This window comes from Lithobates pipiens, unplaced genomic scaffold, assembly GCF_037356315.1.
Source record: "Lithobates pipiens isolate NorthernLeopardFrog02 unplaced genomic scaffold, aLitPip1_a1.2 Scaffold_18, whole genome shotgun sequence".
Taxonomy (NCBI): Eukaryota; Metazoa; Chordata; class Amphibia; order Anura; family Ranidae; genus Lithobates; species Lithobates pipiens.
The window spans coordinates 282164474-282185928 of NW_027507758.1; the positions used below are offsets into that span (position 1 = coordinate 282164474).

The following is a 21455-nucleotide window of genomic DNA, read 5'->3' on the forward strand; positions in this document are numbered from 1 at the left end:
CTTTACTTCTCTTTTATGCCCCGTACAAATGATCTGAATATCATACGACCGATCGTACGACCGCTTTCGGTTAATAATCGCAAGTAGAAATTGAATAGCTAAATAAAGTCCCGAAAAAAATTCTCGTACGATAGAAAAAAAAAAATTGGGAGTGATGTCATCTTTTGTAATGTATTTGTATTGTATTTTCGGACGACAACTATACTGACTAAACGAAAATCGTACGATCTGGAATCGTACAAGGAAAATTTCTCTGCATGTCCGATCGAATAATATTGGATGAACGGTCATGATCGGCTGTCGAACGTAGTGTACACACAATCCGAAAATCGTACGATCCTTCCTCGGATGACAGTTTTCGTACGATATTCGGATTGTGTGTACCGGCCATTAATCTCTAGTGTGAATGTAGCCTAATACAATGCCAGTTCCTGCAGGGGGAATAAGCGGAGGTCACCTGCTATCATCAAACAGATGCCTTTCTAGGAAAATCTAATTTTTTTTTTTAGTTTTTTTTTATAGCTGGTAAAATAATTACAAGAGATCTGTATTTTCCAAAATGTGTAAAAGTGTGTCATATAGAACATGCATAGCATGGCATTGTTGATCGTTAGAGTGGTCACAGTGACATTTCATTGCAGTACCTGCACTCACCTGTAGGTGTCGTATCCTGCTGTGGCTGATGTAGAGCTTCTTGATGGATGCAGGGATGCCCCCTGGGATGTCAGAGATCCTAAAACATTGCATTGTCCTGGGGGAATCACAGCTACATCGCCGGGGGCAAAAAGCCAGACAATTGCATAGGCAGGAGAACAGGACCAGGAGCCTAATGACCAACATATTCAGCTAACCCTAGTGAAAGATGTGGCTGACAATATATAGTATGATCAGATCTGATTATGGAGTGCAATCACTGTCTGTGTATTTATCTAAGCCAAGAGGTGACAGCCAACAATAGAGTCCCTGACAGTCCTGATGAATTATCAGTAAACAGAGGTGATCAGCACAGTGTTATGGAATGTGACCATCTGGGGGCTGTTTGTGTGGTCTGATAAACCTATCTAGTTACTTTTATCACAAATCAGAGCTTGAAAGCAAGGAATGAATGGGCCAGGTCTGTGAATAGAAATGGATGCAGTGTTTGATGCCTTTATGGTTGTTTTATTGCAAAATACAAAATATTTAATAAACAGGCAGAATGAATTAATACAATACAGCAACTTCAAAATGAGATATACTCTGTATGCAGACAGAAGTATTTTATTCATATAGGAGTGTAAGGGGGTATAGCTCAGTGGTAGAGCATTTGACTGCAGATCAAGAGGTCCCCGGTTCAAATCCGGGTGCCCCCTTCTTTTGTGTATTCTTTTTATTTTAGCATATAGTCTCTTGCAGAATTCTTTCATTCTAACAAATAAATTCAATTCATGTTTCATATATTTTATTTGCGTTTATATTCTATAGCAAATAAAATCTCTCTACATACACAAAAGTAAGCAACACAAAGCACTATGTGCAGATGAACCATCTCTACTGACACCTAGTGGCCCATACTAGGTACTTTGTTTTTTCTCTTTTTGCCACTGATTTGTTCTTAGCATTTCACTAATCATAGTTTTGTGCCCAGAATGTGTCTAAAGCCCCATACACACTATCAGTTTTTCTGCTGACTTTTTCCTTTAGATTTACCAAAACCATATATAAATATGAGGTCAAACCTTAGGAGTTTATATTTGTATGCAATCAGGCAGGCCCTTGCACTACATGGTTTTGGTAAACCTAAAGGAAAAACTCAGCAGAAAAACTGATAGTGTGTATGGGGCTTTATAAAATACAGCTAAGGGGTAATTCCACTTTAGTGGGGGGGAAAAAAAAATAAAATAATATTGTGTATACAACTGTAATTTAAAATGATTAAGGCTGGGTTCACACTAATATGGGCGCAGGTCACAGCAGGGGTCCAGTGCGTCCCTGTTCACCGATTCAGGTGCAAATCAGGTCTGAATTTTTGCCTGAATTTGCACCTGAAACTGAGCCAAAGACGCACTGGACCATTTTTTATATATTTTTGGGGGATATTTATTATAGCAAAAAGTAAAAAATAACGTGTTTTTTTTCAAAATTGTCGCTATTTTTTTGTTTATAGTGCAAAAAATAAAAACCCCAGAGGTGATCAAATACCACCAAAAGAAAGCACTATTTGTGGGAAGAAAAGGACGTCAATTTTGTTTGGGAGCCACGTCGCATGACCGCGCAATTGTCTGTTAAAGTGACGCAGTGCCGAATCGCAAAAAGTGCTCTGGTCTTTTGGCCAGCCAAATAGTCAAAGGCTTAAGTGTTTAAAGCAGTTTAGTCTGCCCTATAGCGAAATATTACATCACCATTCACTGGCAGTTATCTTAACATTGATCTAAAGCCTAGCTTGATCACATTTAGTTTTCTAATGCACTGTATATTATAAATCTTTTTTTTTTTATAATATACAGTTTACATTTTTCATGTTTTTTTTGTATCTCCATGCTGCTTATCTCCTACAATTATTTTCAGTCATTTCCTGTTTATTTACACAGCGCCGCTGTTTTGGACTAGCTGTCCAAAAAATTGTGGCTCATGCCTCCATAATTTGTGTCAGTACGGCTGCATGTAGCCTCCACCAGGGGAACAAGTGACAGGGTGACAAAACAGGAGCACAACCAGACGTTTCCACCTGGTAACAAAGTACCTAAATGAAGAACTTTGTTGCAGAATCACTAGGTATTATTTAAACATAAGGCTACTTTAACATTGGGGTGTTGTGGGCGTCAGCTGTAAAGCAGCGCTATATTTAGCATCGCTTTTCCGTTCGTTTTAGCGGCGCTAGCGAGGCGTTTTTAACCCCCCACTAGTGGCCGAAAAAGGGTTAAAACTGCCAGCATATCGGTGCTGCCCCATTGTTTTCAATGGGAAGTGCACTATTTAGGAGCGGTGAATACACCGCTCCAAAGATGCGGCTTGCAGGAATTTTTGTACCATCCTGCAAGCGCAGCGCTCCAGTGTGAAAACCCTCAGGCTTTCACACTGCAGACACAGGAGAGGCGCTTTACAGGCGCTAAACAGGCGCTATTTTTAGCGCTGTAGCACCTGTAAAGCGTCTCAGTGTGAAAGTAGCCTAAGCTGAAGATTTAAACATTGAAAAACTTTTGAAAAGGCATGTTAAAACGTTTACGAGATTTTAATGATTGGGTTTGAGGCCTCACGCACATATTTGTTTTACTCCTCTACATGCCAGAACTCCTGGCAGGAGAAAGCTACTTAAAAAAAACAAGCCTAAAGCCTGTGCACAGCAGTGCTATGCCAACGGTATAGCCGCGCTGCCCCATTGATTTCACCGCTCCTTCAGCCAGCGCCCTCTAGCAACCAATGGGCGGTAATGATGTTATTGATGGTAACCTCTAGCAACCAATGGGTGAGCAGTAATGTTATGCAGTAACCTCTAGCAACCAATCAATGAGACTGGACCGATCAGTGAGCGTGGACCAGTTCTTTATGTGTACACTAGTAAAAATTTTGAGCCATAGACACTTTGAATCCTGTATAGGCAGGCTGAATATACCCAAGCTTAGATCAATCAACTTGGGTACAACCAGCCTGCCAGATTTTACATGTGATTATCACTAGCAATAATCACTGTGTTCTCCTGACGGGGATGGCTTCCCCTGCCAGTAGAACAGATTCAAGCTAGTGTGTGTGTGTGTGTGTGTGTGTGTGTGTGTGTGTGTGTGTGTGTGTGTGTGTGTGTGTGTGTGTGTGTGTGTGTGTGTGTGTGTGTGTGTGTGTGTGTGTGTGTGTGTGTGTGTGTGTGTGTGTGTGTGTGTGTGTGTGTGTGTGTGTGTGTGTGTGTGTGTGTGACTAAACTTGCACTGTTATTGAGTCAATGGGTTTTCCCTAAGCTCAGTACAGGGGCTGACTGGCAACTTTTGGTTCAGGGGCAAGTACAACTCAGAGGCCCATGGTGCAGTGACTCGCCCTCCTCTTCCACTCTCCCTCTTCCCTGCCTCCTCCCAACCCCCATCCCAGGCTGAAGCTCCACTCCAGGTGCTCTCTGCTCACAGTGCGTTTTATGCTGGACAGCACCTGCTGCACCGACCCTGGGTTCCCGAATTGTCCAGAAGGGGGCGGCTGGGTGCTGCTGGGGGGAGCTGGGCAGCTTTGTTGGAGTGGTGGGGCACAGAACCAAGCCCTGTTCATACATGGCATACACCATCCATGCCGTGTGCGGACTGTCTTCTGTCCTAGTCTTCAACTCGCACTCGGTAGGACACCAGCAGGTACTTTTTACTCCTTTTCACCAGGAAGCCTTTAGGAATGTTTGAGTTGGAGGCAGTGTGGCATTTTTAAGGGGCATCAGAGAGGCCCAGTCCACCCCTGGCTCAGAACATTGTTTACTCCTGTTTGTTGCTGGATACTATTCTCCAGTACATAGACCAAGAAAAAATAATGTATGGATTATGAATATTTAATTTGCCTAGGCTACACTAGAAGGTTTATTGACAGTGATGTTGGCTGGGGAAGGGGATACATTTTTAGGGAGGCCCTTAAAGGCTGCATAGTTTGGAAATGTGCTTCCCATGACAGTTTCATCAACGTATGACAGGCTGATAACATTGTATTTAGTGGCCGCTCCATTATCTTATCACTGGTTTCCCGGAATTGTCTTGAAGACACTGATGAATTGATCGCTCTTCAATCTCAGTTGTTGGCTTTCCCTTATGATGTTAGATGCAGATATGTTATCCCGTTGGGAACATTTTTAAAGGCGACATACAATGTACACATATGTAAGGATAATTTTACTATGTGGGTATTTAAAGTATAACTAAAGGCAAAACTTTTTTTTTTCTCGTCGTGGAGAGGGATTAGAACATCTGTCAGTTTTTATTGCTGTTTGCGCCCCCAATAAGGAGCTTTACTCTCTCTATTTGTCCTGTTTACCATTATCATTTAAAGTGAAAGTAACAGAAAATCCCAAATAATGAGTTGTCCCCCAGAAAAGTAATAGAGGGGAAATCTTTGAAAGGAAACACTAGTTCTGGTGACCTGGGGGTCCCCAAGGAATTCCCTTTGTTTTTGGGGGTTTTCTTCTCACTTATTGTTTGGCTATGGGACGGGAAGTGAAGGAAAATCTCCGCAATGCAACACAGATAGGTTTTGGGAGCAAGCTGCTTGCTATGATGGGAGACAAGAAAGGGAAAAGCCAAGAGCTCTGGTGGGGGACGAAGAAGAGGAGGTTTCGGGGCCGCTCTGTGCAAAACCACTGCACAGAGCAGGTAAGTATGACTGAGGGTGCAGCGCTGAATCATGAAATATAAACAAATATCAAAAATCATTAAAAAACAACATATAAGCGCACAATTAAATGTCCATACAATAAAGTGCAATAAACTCCATATGTGCAAATTCCACAAATGGATGTTGATTGATGAACAGCTAAATATAATACACAAATCCTATATATATATATATATATATATATATATATATATATATATATATATATATTTAGATAGCTTCCAGACCATTGATGAATCACCTTACTTGTGCTCCCCCCCAATGGGTATAGGCTCATCTCTGGGAGGGCGACCCCCCAACTAAGCAGGGTCAGAAAACGCCTGCGAGTCACCCCAGGACTCAGGGAGATATCCAACACAGCTGGCTCCTAAACTTAAGATCTCCTCCTCCATATGTGCATATGGGGGATGTGATCAGTGCTAGCAGCTGGACTTTGAATACCCTTAACACACACACTCTGTGTTTCTAGTACATATATAATTAGTTTTGTTTTTTGGGTTGCTCGTAAAACTCGATCACTTAGGTAAGTATGACTAGTTTGTTATTTTTCATTAAAAAAAAAAGAAAAAACATCCCCCCCCCCCCTTTACAAATGCTATATTGATGCCTGCTTAAGCTGTGTTAAAGTAACTCTCCCACTAAATATTTAGCCAACTCAGACCCACGCTATATTGGAAAGACATCTACAGCATGGCTCTCACGTTCTAGGAGGGCATCCATGGATGTATTCCCGGAACTATGCCCCCCACGCACCCCTTTCGAACACAGATAATAACAGATCACGGTAAAGGGCCAATCACAGTGGCCCTTTACCATGTGATCAGCTGTGTCCAATCACAGCTGATCACATGTAAACAAACTTGCCAGTTATTGGCATTACTTTCCTTTCATGCTGTCACATTGTGGGGAGAGGAGAGCCAGTAACAGGCAAATGTGACAGTAATCAGTGCCTCCTCATCAGTGCCACTTATCAGAGCTCATCAGTGCAGTCTCATAAGTGCAGCCTATCAGAGCTCATCAGTGCAGTCTATCAGCACCCATCAGAGCAGGCTCATCAGCCTACATGAGTGAAGGAGAAAAATTAACAAACTATTTTTTTTCAAAATTTTCAGTCTTTTTTTATTTGTTTAGGAAAAAAAGAAAAAACCCAGTGGCAATTAAATATCCCCAAAAGAAAGCTTTATCTGTCTCAGAAAAATTATAAAAATGTCATGAGGGTACAGTGTTGCATGACCGCTCAATTGTCATGCAATTTGCAACAGCGCTGAAAGCTAGAATTTGGCCTGGGCTGGAAGGGGGGTGAAAATGCCCAATATTGAAGTGGGTAAATAGAACTCCGCCTGTAGAATATAGTGGATACTTACCTTATCCATTGTCTATGCTGCTGCTTCATCGAAGTGAAATTGTCCCATGAAGTCTCTTTAGAGTTCGACTGATGATCTCCCAATCCTTCGCTGTGCTCAGTGTTTTCTTCTAAGTCCTAGAGGACAGAGTAGTGACATGTGGACAATGGGGGGGGGGGGGGGGGGCACTTAGGGCAGTGGAAAGTGGTGAAAACTGGTCTTTTTTGTTTAAACCTCTAATTTATTTTAATTCACCCCAATAAATACATTTTTAAACATATTATATACATCCATTTGAGGAGTATTTCAGTTGGTCATGAGTCAAGTGTTGCCTAATCCTCTTCTTTAGTATTAGGTGCCATTCAATGCTTTACAAAACAACACTTATGTTGAGCTATGTAAACTATCCTTTCCTGTGTTACACTGTAGGTCCAAGGCTGGTAGGGACCCCAATAGGAAAAGATGGATATTGCAGCAAAAGCTTCATTTTTATTTTATTTTAGGTGTTAGGGCAGGGCTAGGGAACCTTTTTGGCTGAGAGAGCCACGAACGCCACATATTTTAAAATGTAATTCAGTGAGAGCCATACAATATGTTTAAAACTAAATACAAGTAAATGTCTGCATTTTATGTAAGAACACTTTTAAAGTACAAGTTTCTGAATTAAACAATCAGGTATTCTTTATTAAGGGATAAATCACAGAACAAAGAAATAAATGACATGACCTCTGAATTCTTTATAATAACGTTGTTATGCTGTTGCTAACCAATGATGAATAAAGTACTTCTTACCATTAATGCGACTTCTGGTGCTGCATGGTTTTGCTCCCCACTGTAATATCCACATCTCTCCCACTGTAATATCCACATATCCCCCCCCCCCCCCCCCCCAATATCCACCTCTCTCCCACTGTAATATCTACATATCCCCCCCCCCCCCCCCCCGTAATATCCACATATTCCCACTGTAATATCCACATCTCTCCCACTGTAATATCCACATATCCCCCCCCCCCCCAATATCCACCTCTCTCCCACTGTAATATCTACATATCCCCCCCCCCCCATAATATCCACATCTCTCCCACTGTAATATCCGCATATCCCCACTGTAATATCTACATATCCCCCCCCCCCGTAATATCCACATATCCCCACTGAATCTCCACATATCCCCACTGTAATATCCACATCTCCCCACATCTCAACCACTGTAATATTCACATCTCCCCCACTGTAATATCCACATCTCCCCACATCTGAACCACTGTAATATCCACATCTCCCTATGTATGACTCTGCTTGCTTACCACTATTCAAGCAGGCAGATCCAGGAGCAGTTGAGGCGAGTGGTGATGATGACGTCAGCGCGCCGCTCACCTAGGCCACCGCCGGGTGTACCAAGATGACCGCCGCTCCGGAGCTAGGCCTTTCCTATGGGCTCAATCCGCGTATCGGCATACCAGGCGATCCGCGGATTAAGAGGCGTGAGCCAGATGCAGCTATCAAAAGAGCCACAGTTAGGGGTATTAAGACTCATGCACAAGGGCATAATAAATTACTGATATCTATGCAGGATCATGCTGGCAGAAAGGTTCTGTATAAAAAATAAAAAATAAAACACATATGTAATGGTAAGTGCTTTCATTTACATACATTTTAGATGCATAAATGTCTGTAACCATTAACAGTCATAAAATTATTTTTGCATTCCTCTAGCTCAGTTTATCCCAGAATATTACATTATATATGTTTACATGCCTAAATTATTGACTGTGAACTTATAATTTTCTACTTTGACTTTATGCAGCTCTACGTAGTTCAAGGTTACTGAGCTCACTGCAACAGGGGCCCATAATATACAATACAGCTGCAGGCAGATCTGTAAAACAATATATGCTGTACAGATCTTAAAGTAGCTTTTTTACCCCCTGTATGCAGGAGGCCTTAGGATATAAATTATTGTTGAAGCTAGAGTTGGGTTTAAAAAAAAACAAAAAAAACAAGACACCAATGTGGCTTTAAAAAAATGGATATATTGTTTATCTGCTATACAAACCCTTTTGTAATTTATTATTGTTGTCATTTTCAATTTGCAGCCAGCTGTGATTCTGTAAAATATATGGCATATGGCAACTTTCTGTGCACCTTACCTGGCAACATTTATTACATTGTATGAAGTATGCCCTCTTACTGGAAGTGCAATTAGAAATGTTACATGTCTAACATCATAAAAAAAAGTGCACGGTTTGGAGCTGATTATTTTTAAAAGGCTTAGTTCCATTGCCAGCGACTATGACGTTCATTGCTGATTAGTTTATATGTGAGGTTAAGTGGTTGTCTGAAGTCCAGAATTGGGAGCAAATGCAAGCTGTCTATTAAGGATTTATCCTTTAACATTATGGATTGCAAGTCTTTAAAGAGGAGCTCCAGTCAAATATCTAAAAATGAAAAACTGTAGCTGCCGACTGTTAATAAACAGATACTTTCCTGTCCCACAATCCAGCTATGTGCTCGCCTGAGCCCTTTATTCCTCTGGTCTTCAGTCCCTGGCAGCGGCATCTTATCTGTGGGTACTCGGCTGTGACAGCTTGCGGCTTCACTTCATAAGCCACACAGCGCATTGTGAATGGTCCTACAGGCTTCTGGGACCTGTGACGTGTCCCAAAAGACTGCAGGGAGGGAGAGGGGACATGGGAGCGGGTACCTCTCAAAACCAGGCAACCCCCCCCCCCCCCCCAAGAGAAAAGAGTGCCATTTGTTAATGAGGAGGGGGAGGAGGTCTTAAAGTGGAACTTCTCCTCCTAGGTAAAGTTCTGCTTTAATAATCTTCTGTATACAGTATCTTCTAGTGCTGGATAGTACAGAGTTTCATATGACTATGAGGGGAAATTACTAAAACTGTAGCAGACCTAATCTGGAGCAGCTGTGCATGGCAACCAGTTTCTACCTTTAGTTTGTTCAGTTAGGCCTCATTCTCACTGGTTCTCAGGCCATGTACACTGTGAAAAGGCTGTTTATATGTCCCTAGCTATAAGGTGCTGCGTGCAGGCAGGTCATTCATGTCTATGAAGACATAGACACTCATCCTAAGGTGCACGGTCCCGAACGTAGACAGTACAGGGCTTGTGCAGATGCATTCAGAATAGGTGAGGGAGAGCCATACTAGCTGCCATAACTGCAGTATTTTTGATTACTATGGCTCATACTCTTTCCGATAAAATTCTAATTTGCCACGGGATCACTTTAGGAAATGGCGGGAAGGGTTAGTTTCCCCCCCCCCCCCTCCCCAGCCACTTCCTGGTCATTCCCGGGCTTTCCTAACAGATCAGCCCTGAAATCTCACGCTGTTCACGGTCTCTTATCACTTGGATATCTGGCCCTTTTTTCTTTTTTTCCCATGATTTGTGCTGTTGATTGGATGTCGGTCCGATGACTACAATTACCTGTCAACTGGAGCCCCTATTGTAAACATCTACCATCGATCCCCTGGGATATAGACGCAGGCATACATCTTCTGACTGCAGAGGTCCTGGTTGGAGAATCTGTTGGAAACGATTGTGTCATGCTTGATCGACCCACCGCCGTTTGGCGTGTGTGTCCACGCTTTGGGGTAAGAGTATCCATTCCCTCTGTTGTGTTTTTTCTTGATGCACATCCCTGAATGATGGGTGGTGAAGTCATTTTCCATATTTCCTGTTACCAGAAGAAATACCTCCTACTGTCTTCTCCAATAGACTATACATTTCTATAGAGGAGCGTTTATGGATGTGTTTGTGTTTATCATAGACTTACCGTTACCTTCGTTGACCTATGCTATTATGATCATATGCAAGTTAAGGACTTGTTTATGCCATGTTTGTATGAATTTAATTATCATCACATATGCACGTGTTACTTTTTAGTGTATTTTTGCACATTTATACAATTGTTTCATCATCTATGATTCACTAGTTGTATACTTACCCCTAAGGTGAGCTTTGGGGTGCTTATTTTTCCTAAGCTCTGCATTTAAAAATTTTTATTACCTAACAGATCGGTGAAGCCCGGGAGTGATCCTATGGCCACCACTCATCTCTACGTCTCTGGAGGCCTGAAGCGACGTCTTACATCACTTCTGGTTCCAGGGCCATAGTAAATCTTTTTTTTTTTTTTTAAGCAAAAGTTAAAAATTATTCTTTTTTTTTTCTTTTAAAAGTAAAATGAGAGATTTGGGGTCTTTTTGATCCCAGATCTCTCAATAAAGACGACCTGTCATCCTTATTTATATTACAAGGGATGTTTACATAAAACAAATAAAAAGTTACAATGTAAAAATAAAAAATTAAATAAATAAGATTTTCTTTTTTGGAGTAAGCTTAATTTTAGTCTCAGTGATGTGAAGGATCAAATCACAAATTTTACTCCAGTAGGCGGCTATCTTAGGACAATTCCACCAGATATGCAACAAGTCACCTCTAGCCTCCCGCATCACCAGCCCAGATCCAAAGCTGTTGGGTACCATTTTTTTACCTTTACTGGTGTTGCATACCATTGCGGTAGTAGTTTGTACAAATTTTCTTGTAGTCTCATGCTGATTGAACATTTGTGTGTTAGAATACATGCATTCTCCCACTGTAGGTCAGAGAAATGTGTTTGGAGTGTGGCTTCCCACTGGTCTTTGAACCTGACTGAGTCTGCAGCATCTGACTGTTGAAGACATGCATGCATAAAAGAAGTAGTTTTCTCAATCTGTTTGAAACAAATTGATTCAAACGAAGTAGGTTCCCTGACTACATCCCTTTTTTTATCAGAGAAGATAATGACAAGTTTGCCTATAGTGACTACCAAGGGTGAGAGGTTATCCAGCAACTTGTTATGAGGTAAAATCTGGCCTGCACTGATAAAGTGTAATGCTAAGAGAGGTGTTGCGTCTCCTAAGGAAATTTTTTTTGTGCCCATTCCCAGAGGAAAGTTGGGGTTATTGAAAAGTGGTGTCAGAGGCCCTGGGGATGTGGATATGTGGTATAGTGAGGCAGTTTTATGAAAACTTTGCAAAGTAGCTCCAATGATGGGATGTTGTGAAAGTTCTAGAGGATATTTGGACCAGGGGATCCATGTTGAAAATTTCAATGGGGCCTTTGAAAAACTCCCCTCTAGGGACACCCATCTTTATTGGCTGCATGGCAATGCCAATCACTAATTCTGACCAGATGTGTGGCATAATAACATAGCCTAACATTTGGGAAACCCAATCCTCCCACGGCTTTAGGCTTCATGAGCAAGCGAAGATTGATACAGGGTTTTTTATGCGCCCATAGAAATTTACAAAGTACAGATTGTAACAGCTTAAAGATACTGGCCAGTATATCAGTTGGCAGTCTGTGAACAATATACAGCAGTCTCAGAAGTATGGTCATTTTAACAATAGCGGCTCTGCCGAACCAGGAAAAGTATTTAAGTAACCATTTGGAAAGATCTTACTCAATTTGGAGTAACAATGGTTTGAAGTTACATGGAAACATTTTGGCGAGTATGGGGGCGAGCCAGATTCCCAGATATGTGAGGGCACTGGCCACCCATTTAAAGGAGTCTGCATCTGTAGAAAGGAGAAAGCCTCCAAAACCAGATTTGTGGCAATGATGGATCAAGTTAAGGGCCTTTGTTAGATTATCCCTAGCTTCTCTCCCTGGCATAAATCCAACTTGCTTTGGACCTATCAGCTGAGGGAGAAAAGGGCGTAAACGATTGGGAGGTCTTTCTGTGAAATGAAGACGTAGTCGATTCGAGTATACCTATTATGATGTGCAGAATAATAAGTATAATCCCTACTAGTCGGATTAACTGTGCACCATAAGTCTATTAGGGTTAAGGAATGAAGTATTTTAATTTGTTTTAAAGTGTGATATATTAGGCTAGATTTCCCTGAGGAGGTGTCTTGAAGAGGATTAAGTGGGATACTGAAATCACCCCCTACGATAATACACCCTGAAGCAAAACTTTTCAATTCGTCAATGAGTTGCCTGCAGAATGAAATATGTGCAGTGTTGGGGAAATAAACATTTGACAGGGTTAAGGGTATTGACCCGTATCTACCCTTTAGAAATAGGAATCTGCCTTCTGGATCAGCTAGTTGCTGCGTAATCTCAAAGCCTGCAGATTTTTATTTTTTTTTGTCAGAAACGGTTCTTTATTTTGTATTTGTTTGCACAGATTACAATCACAGTAGACAATATTGAGTCATAAATCAGTGAGATCAGAATAAGCCAATCAATGGCGAATACACATCTAAGGTAGTTCATTATAAGGTTATGTGCAAAACTTTCTCAGATTAACACTGTTGGTATCATAGGATGAAAAATAAAGAAAAAACAGTATCTAGATACGGCATATAAAGAGAAAAAAATTAATATAACAAGAATAAACAACCCGTGATGAACTTTGAGCCAGTCCAATCCCACACTATCTCATAGCTTGAGGAACTGTTTATAGTACCTCTACCCCTAGGTCTCCTGCGTTATTTTTGTATGGTTTTCCATAATCCCTCATATATGTTATCTTTTGCTACCTAGTCAATCACCATTCATCACCCCATCAACAGTCTGTCACTGATTAATTGATGTGGGGCCAAGCCAGGAGTTTCCATCATGGTCGCCATATAGCTTGAAACTTACACGGGGCGTTTCTGTGTGGGTATGTTCGTTAATAATTTGTTTACACTCTCCACCCATTTTTTCTTAGAAGGCATCCTTGGGGTTATCCACAGTTGTGCTATCATTTTACACACCACATATAGTAGGCGCAATATCGCCGTGTGGGTGGGGGGGCTCATCGTATCCTCCTCCAACGCCCCCAGTAAACACACAATCGGGTCCTGTGGTAATGAAGTGGTAAAAACCTCGGATACTGTGTCAATGATCTTCTTCCAGTACCTGAAGAGTTTAGGGCACTTCCACAGCATGTGAAGGAGATCTCCATTGTCACGTTCACACTTTGGGCACAGGGGTGAATCCCTGAGCCCCCATTTGTAAAGTTGTAGGGGGGTTCTATATGATCTATGTAATGAGTACAAGTGGGATAATCTCGGTGACGCCGATACCGACACTAGGGGTGCAGCGGAGAGGCATTTCGCCCACGTCTCCCGGTCAATGGGTCCTATTTCACTTTCCCACCCCTTTCTGTGGGGTAGTTTAGAGGAGTCCTGCAGTTTGTGTAGCAGAAGACTGTAACAGTGGGATATCATGCCTTTTTTGTCCCCTCCCATAAGGATGGTTCGTATGAGCGGGTGGTCTACCTGCTGTACTTTGGTGGTTCTGACCTGGATCTGCATAGCGTGTCGTAGCTGCAAATATTTATAGAAGTTAGTATGTGCAAGTCCGAATTCCCCCTGGAGTTCTAGGAATGACTTAAGAGTGGGACCATTGAAGAGCTGGGTGACATATTTTATACCTGCCTCTTCCCATTTCCTAAACCCTTTGAGTTTCAATAATTCCTTGTATTGTCTGTTTTGTCAAATGGGGGTATGGGCTAGAAAACCCTGAATCCCCAGCAGCTTTTTGACGTATGCCCACAATGTGTTTAGTAATTTCACCGTGGGTGTCCCAGAATCCAGGCGCACATAACCTGCTTCTAGCCTGGTGAGAGCAGATACACTCTCACCTGGTAGGTCCAAGAGCTTGTGGATAGGGTCCTCTGAATCCAGCAAACCCCAGCCCCCCAGTTGTTGCAACTGAGACGCCAGGTAATATGCCCTTGGATGCGGGACAGCCAGCCCACCCTCTTCTTTGGGGTGTTGCAGCGTTGATAAACTTATTCTGGCATTTTTCTTGCACCAGATGAGTTCTCTAAATTGAGTTTCTATTTTGTGGAACCATTTACGTGGTATCCACACTGGGGAATTGTTGAATATATATAGCAGTTTCAGTGCCCAAACCATTTTAATCAGGTTGGCTCTCCCTACTACCGATAGGGGTAGTTTGCACCACACTTTGCATTTCTCCCTAAAGTTATCTAGGAGAGGAACCAGGTTTAGCTGTATATATTGAACTGTGTCAGATGTCACTTGGATGCCCAGGTAGCGGAAGGAGGATACTATTTGTACCATTCCCGCACATGCTGGTAGTGAAGCATCCAGGGGATCCAGTGGGAGCAGTACAGACTTTTCCCAGTTAATGGAGAAGCCAGACAGCTTCCCAAAAGCCCCAATCAGGGTCATGACTGTCCGTAGGGTATCCTGGGTGTCCCCCAGATACAACAGGGTGTCATCTGCATACACTGACACTTTGTCGGTACCTAGCCCCCGTTGAAAGCCTGCAATGTTGGTGTCCCTCCGAATTCTAGCCGCCAAGGGTTCCAGGGCTAGGGCAAACAGCAGGGGTGACAAAGGACACCCCTGCCTAGTGCCCTAAAATAACGGAAAGGGCTCTGAGAGGTCTCCATTTATTCTGATCCTAGCCGAGGGTTCGGTATACAATAGCCTCACCCATCTAATAAAATTATCTCCTAGTCCCACCTGCTTCAGTACCTTCCACAGAAAAGGCCATTCGACGCTGTTGAAGGCCTTAGCTGCATCCAGTGAGAAAATTGCCCTATTGCCAGTTTTGTTCACTGGAAGTTGCATATTGTGGAAGAGCCTCCTAATATTTTGTGCTGTGGATCTTGTGGGTATAAACCCACATTGGTCCTTGTGTATTATTTTATGAATTACTCTCACCAGTCTGTTAGCTAATACCCGGGCCAGTATTTTAACGCATGCCGTCAATAGTGATATGGGCCTGTATGAGTCCGGTTGGTAGGCATCCTTACCCGGTTTCCACAACACAATAATAATTGCCTCTTTCATGGAGCATGGCAGAGACCCTCCCTCATATGCCTCGTTGTATACCCTCAATAGTAATGGTAGAAGTGTGCCTGAGTACCGTCTATAAACCTCTGAGGGAAGGCCATCCATGCTCAGCGATTTGTTATTTTGTGATTGGGAAATGGTCACTGCTAATTCCTCCTCCTTCAAAGGTGCACCAAGCATGTTCGTGTCATCCTGCAGCAAGCTAGGAAGTTCACAACTCTCCAGGAAGTCATGTATTTCAGTGTCGGGGGGCCCTACTTTAGAGGTATACAGGTCCCCATAAAAGTCCCTAAAGACCTGCACTATGTCCGGTATCTGGGTTTTCAGGTTGCCCTGGACGTCACAGATGGCCAAAAGCCTGCAGATTTAGTAAGAATGGACACTCCTTTAGTTTTAGCCACGGAATTACTGCTTAGCTTTTTACTAATGTGGGCAACACCTGTGCCGAACCTATTCACACAGTTCTGCCCACTTTTGGGGGTAAATGGGAGGAGCATGGTTTAGGAGATAGAATCTAAATTCTTATTGAATAACAGCAAACAGAAAATCGATAAACAGCTATTCAAATAAAGAGATCTGGGCATGGGCTACCCGCAGCCCAAGCGTTATCATACATACGTTTTCAAACTGTAAGCGTAACACGTGAACAAACATTGTATAACGATGTGCATAAAACGTCCTCTATGAGATTCTAACATGACACCAGGACCGGGTTCTCCCATTATGCTCATTAGGAGACCAGTGTTGTACACTAGTTGAACAAAATTATTGGTTGAAGCATGCTAATTATGCTGCGCGTGAGCAAGCCCAACGGCTCTGACAGTACCTTAGTGATCCGGACTGGGGAGGGTTGCTGGAGTTCATATGCTACCAGATCTTATTACTGTCCCAGAAGAGAGAAAAAGGAGATCACAACGTTAGCTTTCCTATAAGGAAATGACATCTTAATATTCAGAACAAAAAATAGCATAACATAAACATAGTCCTCTAGAAGAAGTGGGGAGAAGAGAGATGCAGCATAACCATTCCACATCTGGCCTGAAGGTAAACCTATCCTCAAATGAATAAAATGATAAATGAAGATAATGAAGGTCTCATGGCGGGCATTGAGAAGCTTACAATAAATGCAGCCTTGAATTCCTCATAAACGTTATAACGGGGCAATAGTCTGCAACAAAAGATATCACTTTCAAAAGGAGGAAGTTCTCACAAATTATCCTTTTTTGCGCAAAGGTTGTAGCATTCCCCACAGGATGCGAACCCCTGCCCTTATAGGATGTCACCGAGGGGTGTGCTTCTGAAGAGTGTTCTGTACAGATTTAACAAATAGTTTAAACTTTTGGTAGTGTGTGTATTTAAGCTTCAATGTATACTGAAAGAAGCTTGTAATGAACATAGTCTAAGTTTATTATAGTGGCAGGTTGTAATCACATGTGGCAGTTCTGTATCTGAACATGATACAATACCTGTAATAACCAGGGGAACAAAAAGAACAAGAAGCACCAAAATTAGGTCAGACCCAGCTATATGGGCGAATGATTTTCTTTCAGGTCTGGTCATAGTATCCGTTTTGCTTAGAAGAATATGGTGAATGGCCGACTCTTGAGCCAAGTGGTTTGTCATATTTGCTTTTCTTCATCGGAGGCTTGTCTGGGGATGAATGTGGTGAGGTAACAGGACTACGTTCCAGTGGAGGTATTCCAAACATGGCATACCAGTCAGGTCTGTGTATGGGATGTGTAAATCTGCACAGAAATCTGGAATTTCATCCAGCATCCATAGAATGAATTGTTTCTCATTCAAAATAGCTTGCAGAGCAAAGGGAAAGCGCCATTTGTAGATAATACCTTTTTCTCTAAGCAAATCCAGCAGGGGCGCATAACCCTTCTATTTTGCAGGGTAATAGGAGACAGATGTTGAAATAGAGCGATTGTACTTTCATTAAAGAGAATTTGATCGCTCTTTTTTGCTTGATTAAGGAGTTCTTTAATGGGAAGTTCTGCAGACAACATATAATGTCTCTGGGTGGAGCTGTGTCAGGAGGTTTCATTCTCAGGGCTCCACCGGTTTTCCATTATGTTATTGAAACTTGATCGCAGGGCTGAAGAAAGATGGTCTGAACTGATAGATTCAGGGACCCCCACCCTAATATTGCTTCTCCTACCTCTATTATCAAGGTCTTCTAGGTGTCTATTTATTTCAATAAAATGAGCGGAGTGTGATGCTGTAGTAGACTCCAGGCGATTTCTAGCCCTGTCCCACCTACTGTCAGATCTTTCCATAGGTCTTATTCCGAGTGGCTGTCCTGCTACATTCTGAACACAATGGGTCGCCCATTTAATACAGGTGCCATTCAAAGATCACTTTCCATGTTCTCAACGGATGCTGTGTGTTCTCAGGGGGTGTTCTCAGAACGCATACAAACGCCTGCCGCAGCACATATATATGTGCACGCAGTGGCGCATGTGAAAATATATAAGTATCTAAGCGCATCCGAACGCCCGTACACTGTTATTTTATATGTGTCCTTCTCGATCCATCCCTGCTGGGATGTGGCCGGAGGTTTTGCTTTTGTGTTTGCAATGCACTGTAGTTCACATTGGACTTACACTGAGAGCTTTCATCGTCTTGTATTAAGATTAAGAGGTTCAGGCGGACAGGCACCAGGTGATGTCTCTTCTGTTTGATTGATTGATTCATCGCCTGGCCCTGCCCACTGTCATATTGCAGCACTCTATATATTTATTTGTTGTCTGCCACCATGTTAACCGGCTATGAGTAAGCACTAGCCTTAGTGCGAAACACGTCAGCTGTTAGCATCTTTTGCTGTGATGTAATTTGCTGTGTTCCTAAATATTATTTGAATAAAGCATCCTTTTAGCTTTGGAGTGCGGTCGTCCAGAGTTCTGTCATTATCCACATTATCTGCATGTTGTGGCTCGCACCCGGATCCCTTCACCTGGAGAAATGATCTCTGATTTCCCAGGACCTGCCTTTGAGCGGTGTTGTATATCTCTCCTGAAATTCCTTGTAGTACGTCACTACGTTCGTGTTTGTGGCACAACCATTGTGTACCATTGGTATGCAAGACAAGATCCTGGCACACGCCCTTTTGACAAAAATCACACGCTCGGTTGGCCAACAATCGTACTGTGTGTATGAGGCTTGAAGCTGTATACACACTATACAATTTTCTGTAGATTTTTTTCCTTTAGATTTACCAAAACCATATAAAATAGTAGGTCAAGCCTTAAAGGGGTTGTAAACCCTAATTTTTTTTTTTATCGCTTCAGCCCCAGAAGATTTGGCTGCCGAATGACCAGGTAATTTTTTTGCAATTTGGCACTGTGTCGCTTTAACTGACAAGTGCGTGGTCGTGCAGCGCTTCACCCAAACAAGATTGACATCCTTTTTTTCCCACCAATAGAGCTTTTTTTTTGGTGGCATTTGATCATCTCTGCGGTTTTTATTTTTTGCACTATAAACAAAAAAAGAGTGACAATTATGAAAAAAAAAAATATATATATATATATATATTTTGTAATTTTTGTTATAATAAATATCCTCATGTTTTTTTAAAAAGCTAATTTTTTTCTCAGTTTAGGCCAATATGTATTCTTCTACATATTTTTGGTAATAAAAAAATTGCAATAAGCGTATATGGATTGGTTTGCACAAGTTATAGCATGTACAAAATAGAGGATAGGTTTTATAGCATTTTTATTATTATTTTTTTTACTAGTAATAGCCATTACTAGTAAAAAAAAAAAAAAAATAATAAAAATGCTATAAATCTATCCTCTATTTTGTAGACACTATAACTTTTGCGCAAACCAATCAATATACGCTGATTGCGATTTTTATTACCGAAAATATGTAGAAGATTACATATCGGCCTAAACTGAGAACAAAAATTAGCTATAACTAGTAAAAAAAAACTGCAACATTATAGCGGACACCTTTGACACATTTTTGGGACCATTGCCATTTATACAGAGATCAGTGCTATAAAAATGCACTGATTGCTGTAAAAATGTCACTGGCAGGGAAGGGGTTAACACTAAGGGGTGATCAAGGGGATAAATGTGTTCTTTCTCTCTGTGTTATAACTGAAGAGGGGAGTGGACTGTCTAGAGGAGATGACAGATGGCTTTTCATACTCTGTATGAACACACGATCAGTCTCTTTTCCCCTCAGAGAACAGGGATCTGTTTATTTACACACAGATCCCGCTCTCTGTGTCACCAGGGAACCCATTGGTCATTGCACCCACTGGGCACTCGCATTAGCTCCGGGGGCGAGCAGCGGGCACCCCTAGTGGCCACGCAACATAACATAGTTTCGCCCAGCCATGCCATTATGCTGGCATAAAACTGGTTGGCAAGTGGTTAATTAACAAACATATCATACTTACCTCCACTGTACAGCTCGTTTTGCACAGAGTGGCTCCAAACCTGCTCTTCTGGGGTTCCCCAACGACAATCGCAGCTCCTCCCTGCATCGGTACCCCCTAGAAGAAGTGCTCTCCCAGAGGGTTACAATGCTGGTGCGTTCCCCGAGTCCAGCATTTGCCTCCATAGACACAGAATGCTGGACTCGGCCCCCGCCCCCCGGGTCATTGGATTTGATTGACAGCAGCGGGAGCCAATGGCTGTTCTGCTATCAATCTATCCAATCAAGAGCCGAGACAATGGGCAGAGATGAAGAATGCCTAGGAACAAATGGGCTCAGGTGAGTAAAAGGGGGGGGGGGGGGGGGGGCCGGGCTGCTCAGTGACAGAAGTTTTTCACCTTAATGCATAGGATGTGTTAAATAAGGTAAAAACACAAGGGTTTACAACTGATTTAAGAGTTTCAATTTGTAAACCTGACAGCAAAAGTTGTATAGTGTCTTAGGGACAAATGACGAGGAAAGAGGGACTTTGTTCCAAATCAAGGACAGTTGGGAACCATGGCACTGTCATTATCCTGGATGGGTGTGTCCGTCCTCGTGAGGATTACACTCCAGAGCGATCTCTCGGCGATCGCTTGCTTTGGTCTTTAGCCTGTCAGTTGTGGCAGACAAAAATAAGGATTACCTATATAAAAACGTAACTATAAAAAAAGCCCTGTGAAGATGTGAATAAAGAGAGGTGCAGCGCGGTAATAACGGGTTAAGCACAGGGAACTCCAATGACTTCACGGACTATTACAGTAAACGAGTATTACTTCCACCAAAAAAGCTTGTAGATTCGTACCATGGCAAAATAATCCCCCCGCCCCAGTAGCCGCTTTATCCAATCAGACATCAGGGTCGGAGCACCTGGTTGTAGCCGAACCAATCAGAGTGCGTCGCTCACTTCCAGGTCTTCGCTTCCCATCGTCTCCTACCCGTAATGGGCCAATCGGAAAGCACCGTGTAAAGCGAGTAGCCAATCAGCTGGCAAGTGCCCGTTACGCCTCGTTTGAGTGACGCTCTCCATCTTCCCGTCTCCGCTGCGCCGTCATGTCGGCAGTACCGTGTTCGGTCGCTTCGTCCTCGGGCCCGGTGCCCGGGATGTCCATGTTCCGGTGGATGGAGGTCCTGGAGAAGGAGTTTGATAAAGCCTTCGTCGACGTGGATCTGTTGCTGGGAGAGATAGACCCTGACCAGGCCGACATCACCTATGAGGGCCGCCAGAAGATGACCAGTCTGAGTTCGTGCTTCGCCCAGCTGTGTCATAAAGCGCAGACTGTCAGTCAGATCAATCACAAGCTGGAGGTGAGTGTGGGGGGTCACATAACATGGTCCTGGGGGGGGCTGATCCTCCTCACATGGAGACAACATGAGCCACACCAACCTTACAGCCTTGTGTCTGGAGGGGAGCAGCTTGTCAGACAGCACTCAAGGTCTTTATATCTTACACACCTGGGGTCTTATCACTGTGGGTCACCAGTGCAGCCATCTTTGATATGGGCGCTGGCTGTGGCTTCCTGAGCAGC

The 21455-nt window shown here is 42.7% G+C and overlaps 1 protein-coding gene and 1 non-coding gene across 5 annotated transcripts in view; both read left to right on the forward strand.

Annotated features, from left to right (window-relative positions):
- Positions 1-1280: 1280 nt before the first annotated feature.
- On the forward strand, positions 1281-1352 carry TRNAC-GCA (transfer RNA cysteine (anticodon GCA)). Its single transcript has one exon. It is a non-coding gene; the product is annotated as a tRNA-Cys (tRNA).
- A 19553-nt stretch (positions 1353-20905) lies between these two features.
- Positions 20906-21455, forward strand: part of GOPC (golgi associated PDZ and coiled-coil motif containing) — a 68455-nt gene continuing 67905 nt past the window's right edge. For 2 of the 4 annotated variants that reach the window (XM_077487049.1, XM_077487050.1), the window contains exon 1: positions 20906-21234. In XM_077487049.1, coding sequence (XP_077343175.1) covers positions 20980-21234 — 255 coding nt within the window. In that variant the 5' untranslated portion in view covers positions 20906-20979. The remainder of the gene's footprint in view (positions 21235-21455) is intronic. The other 2 variants (XM_077487051.1, XM_077487052.1) reach the window with 1 other exon arrangement.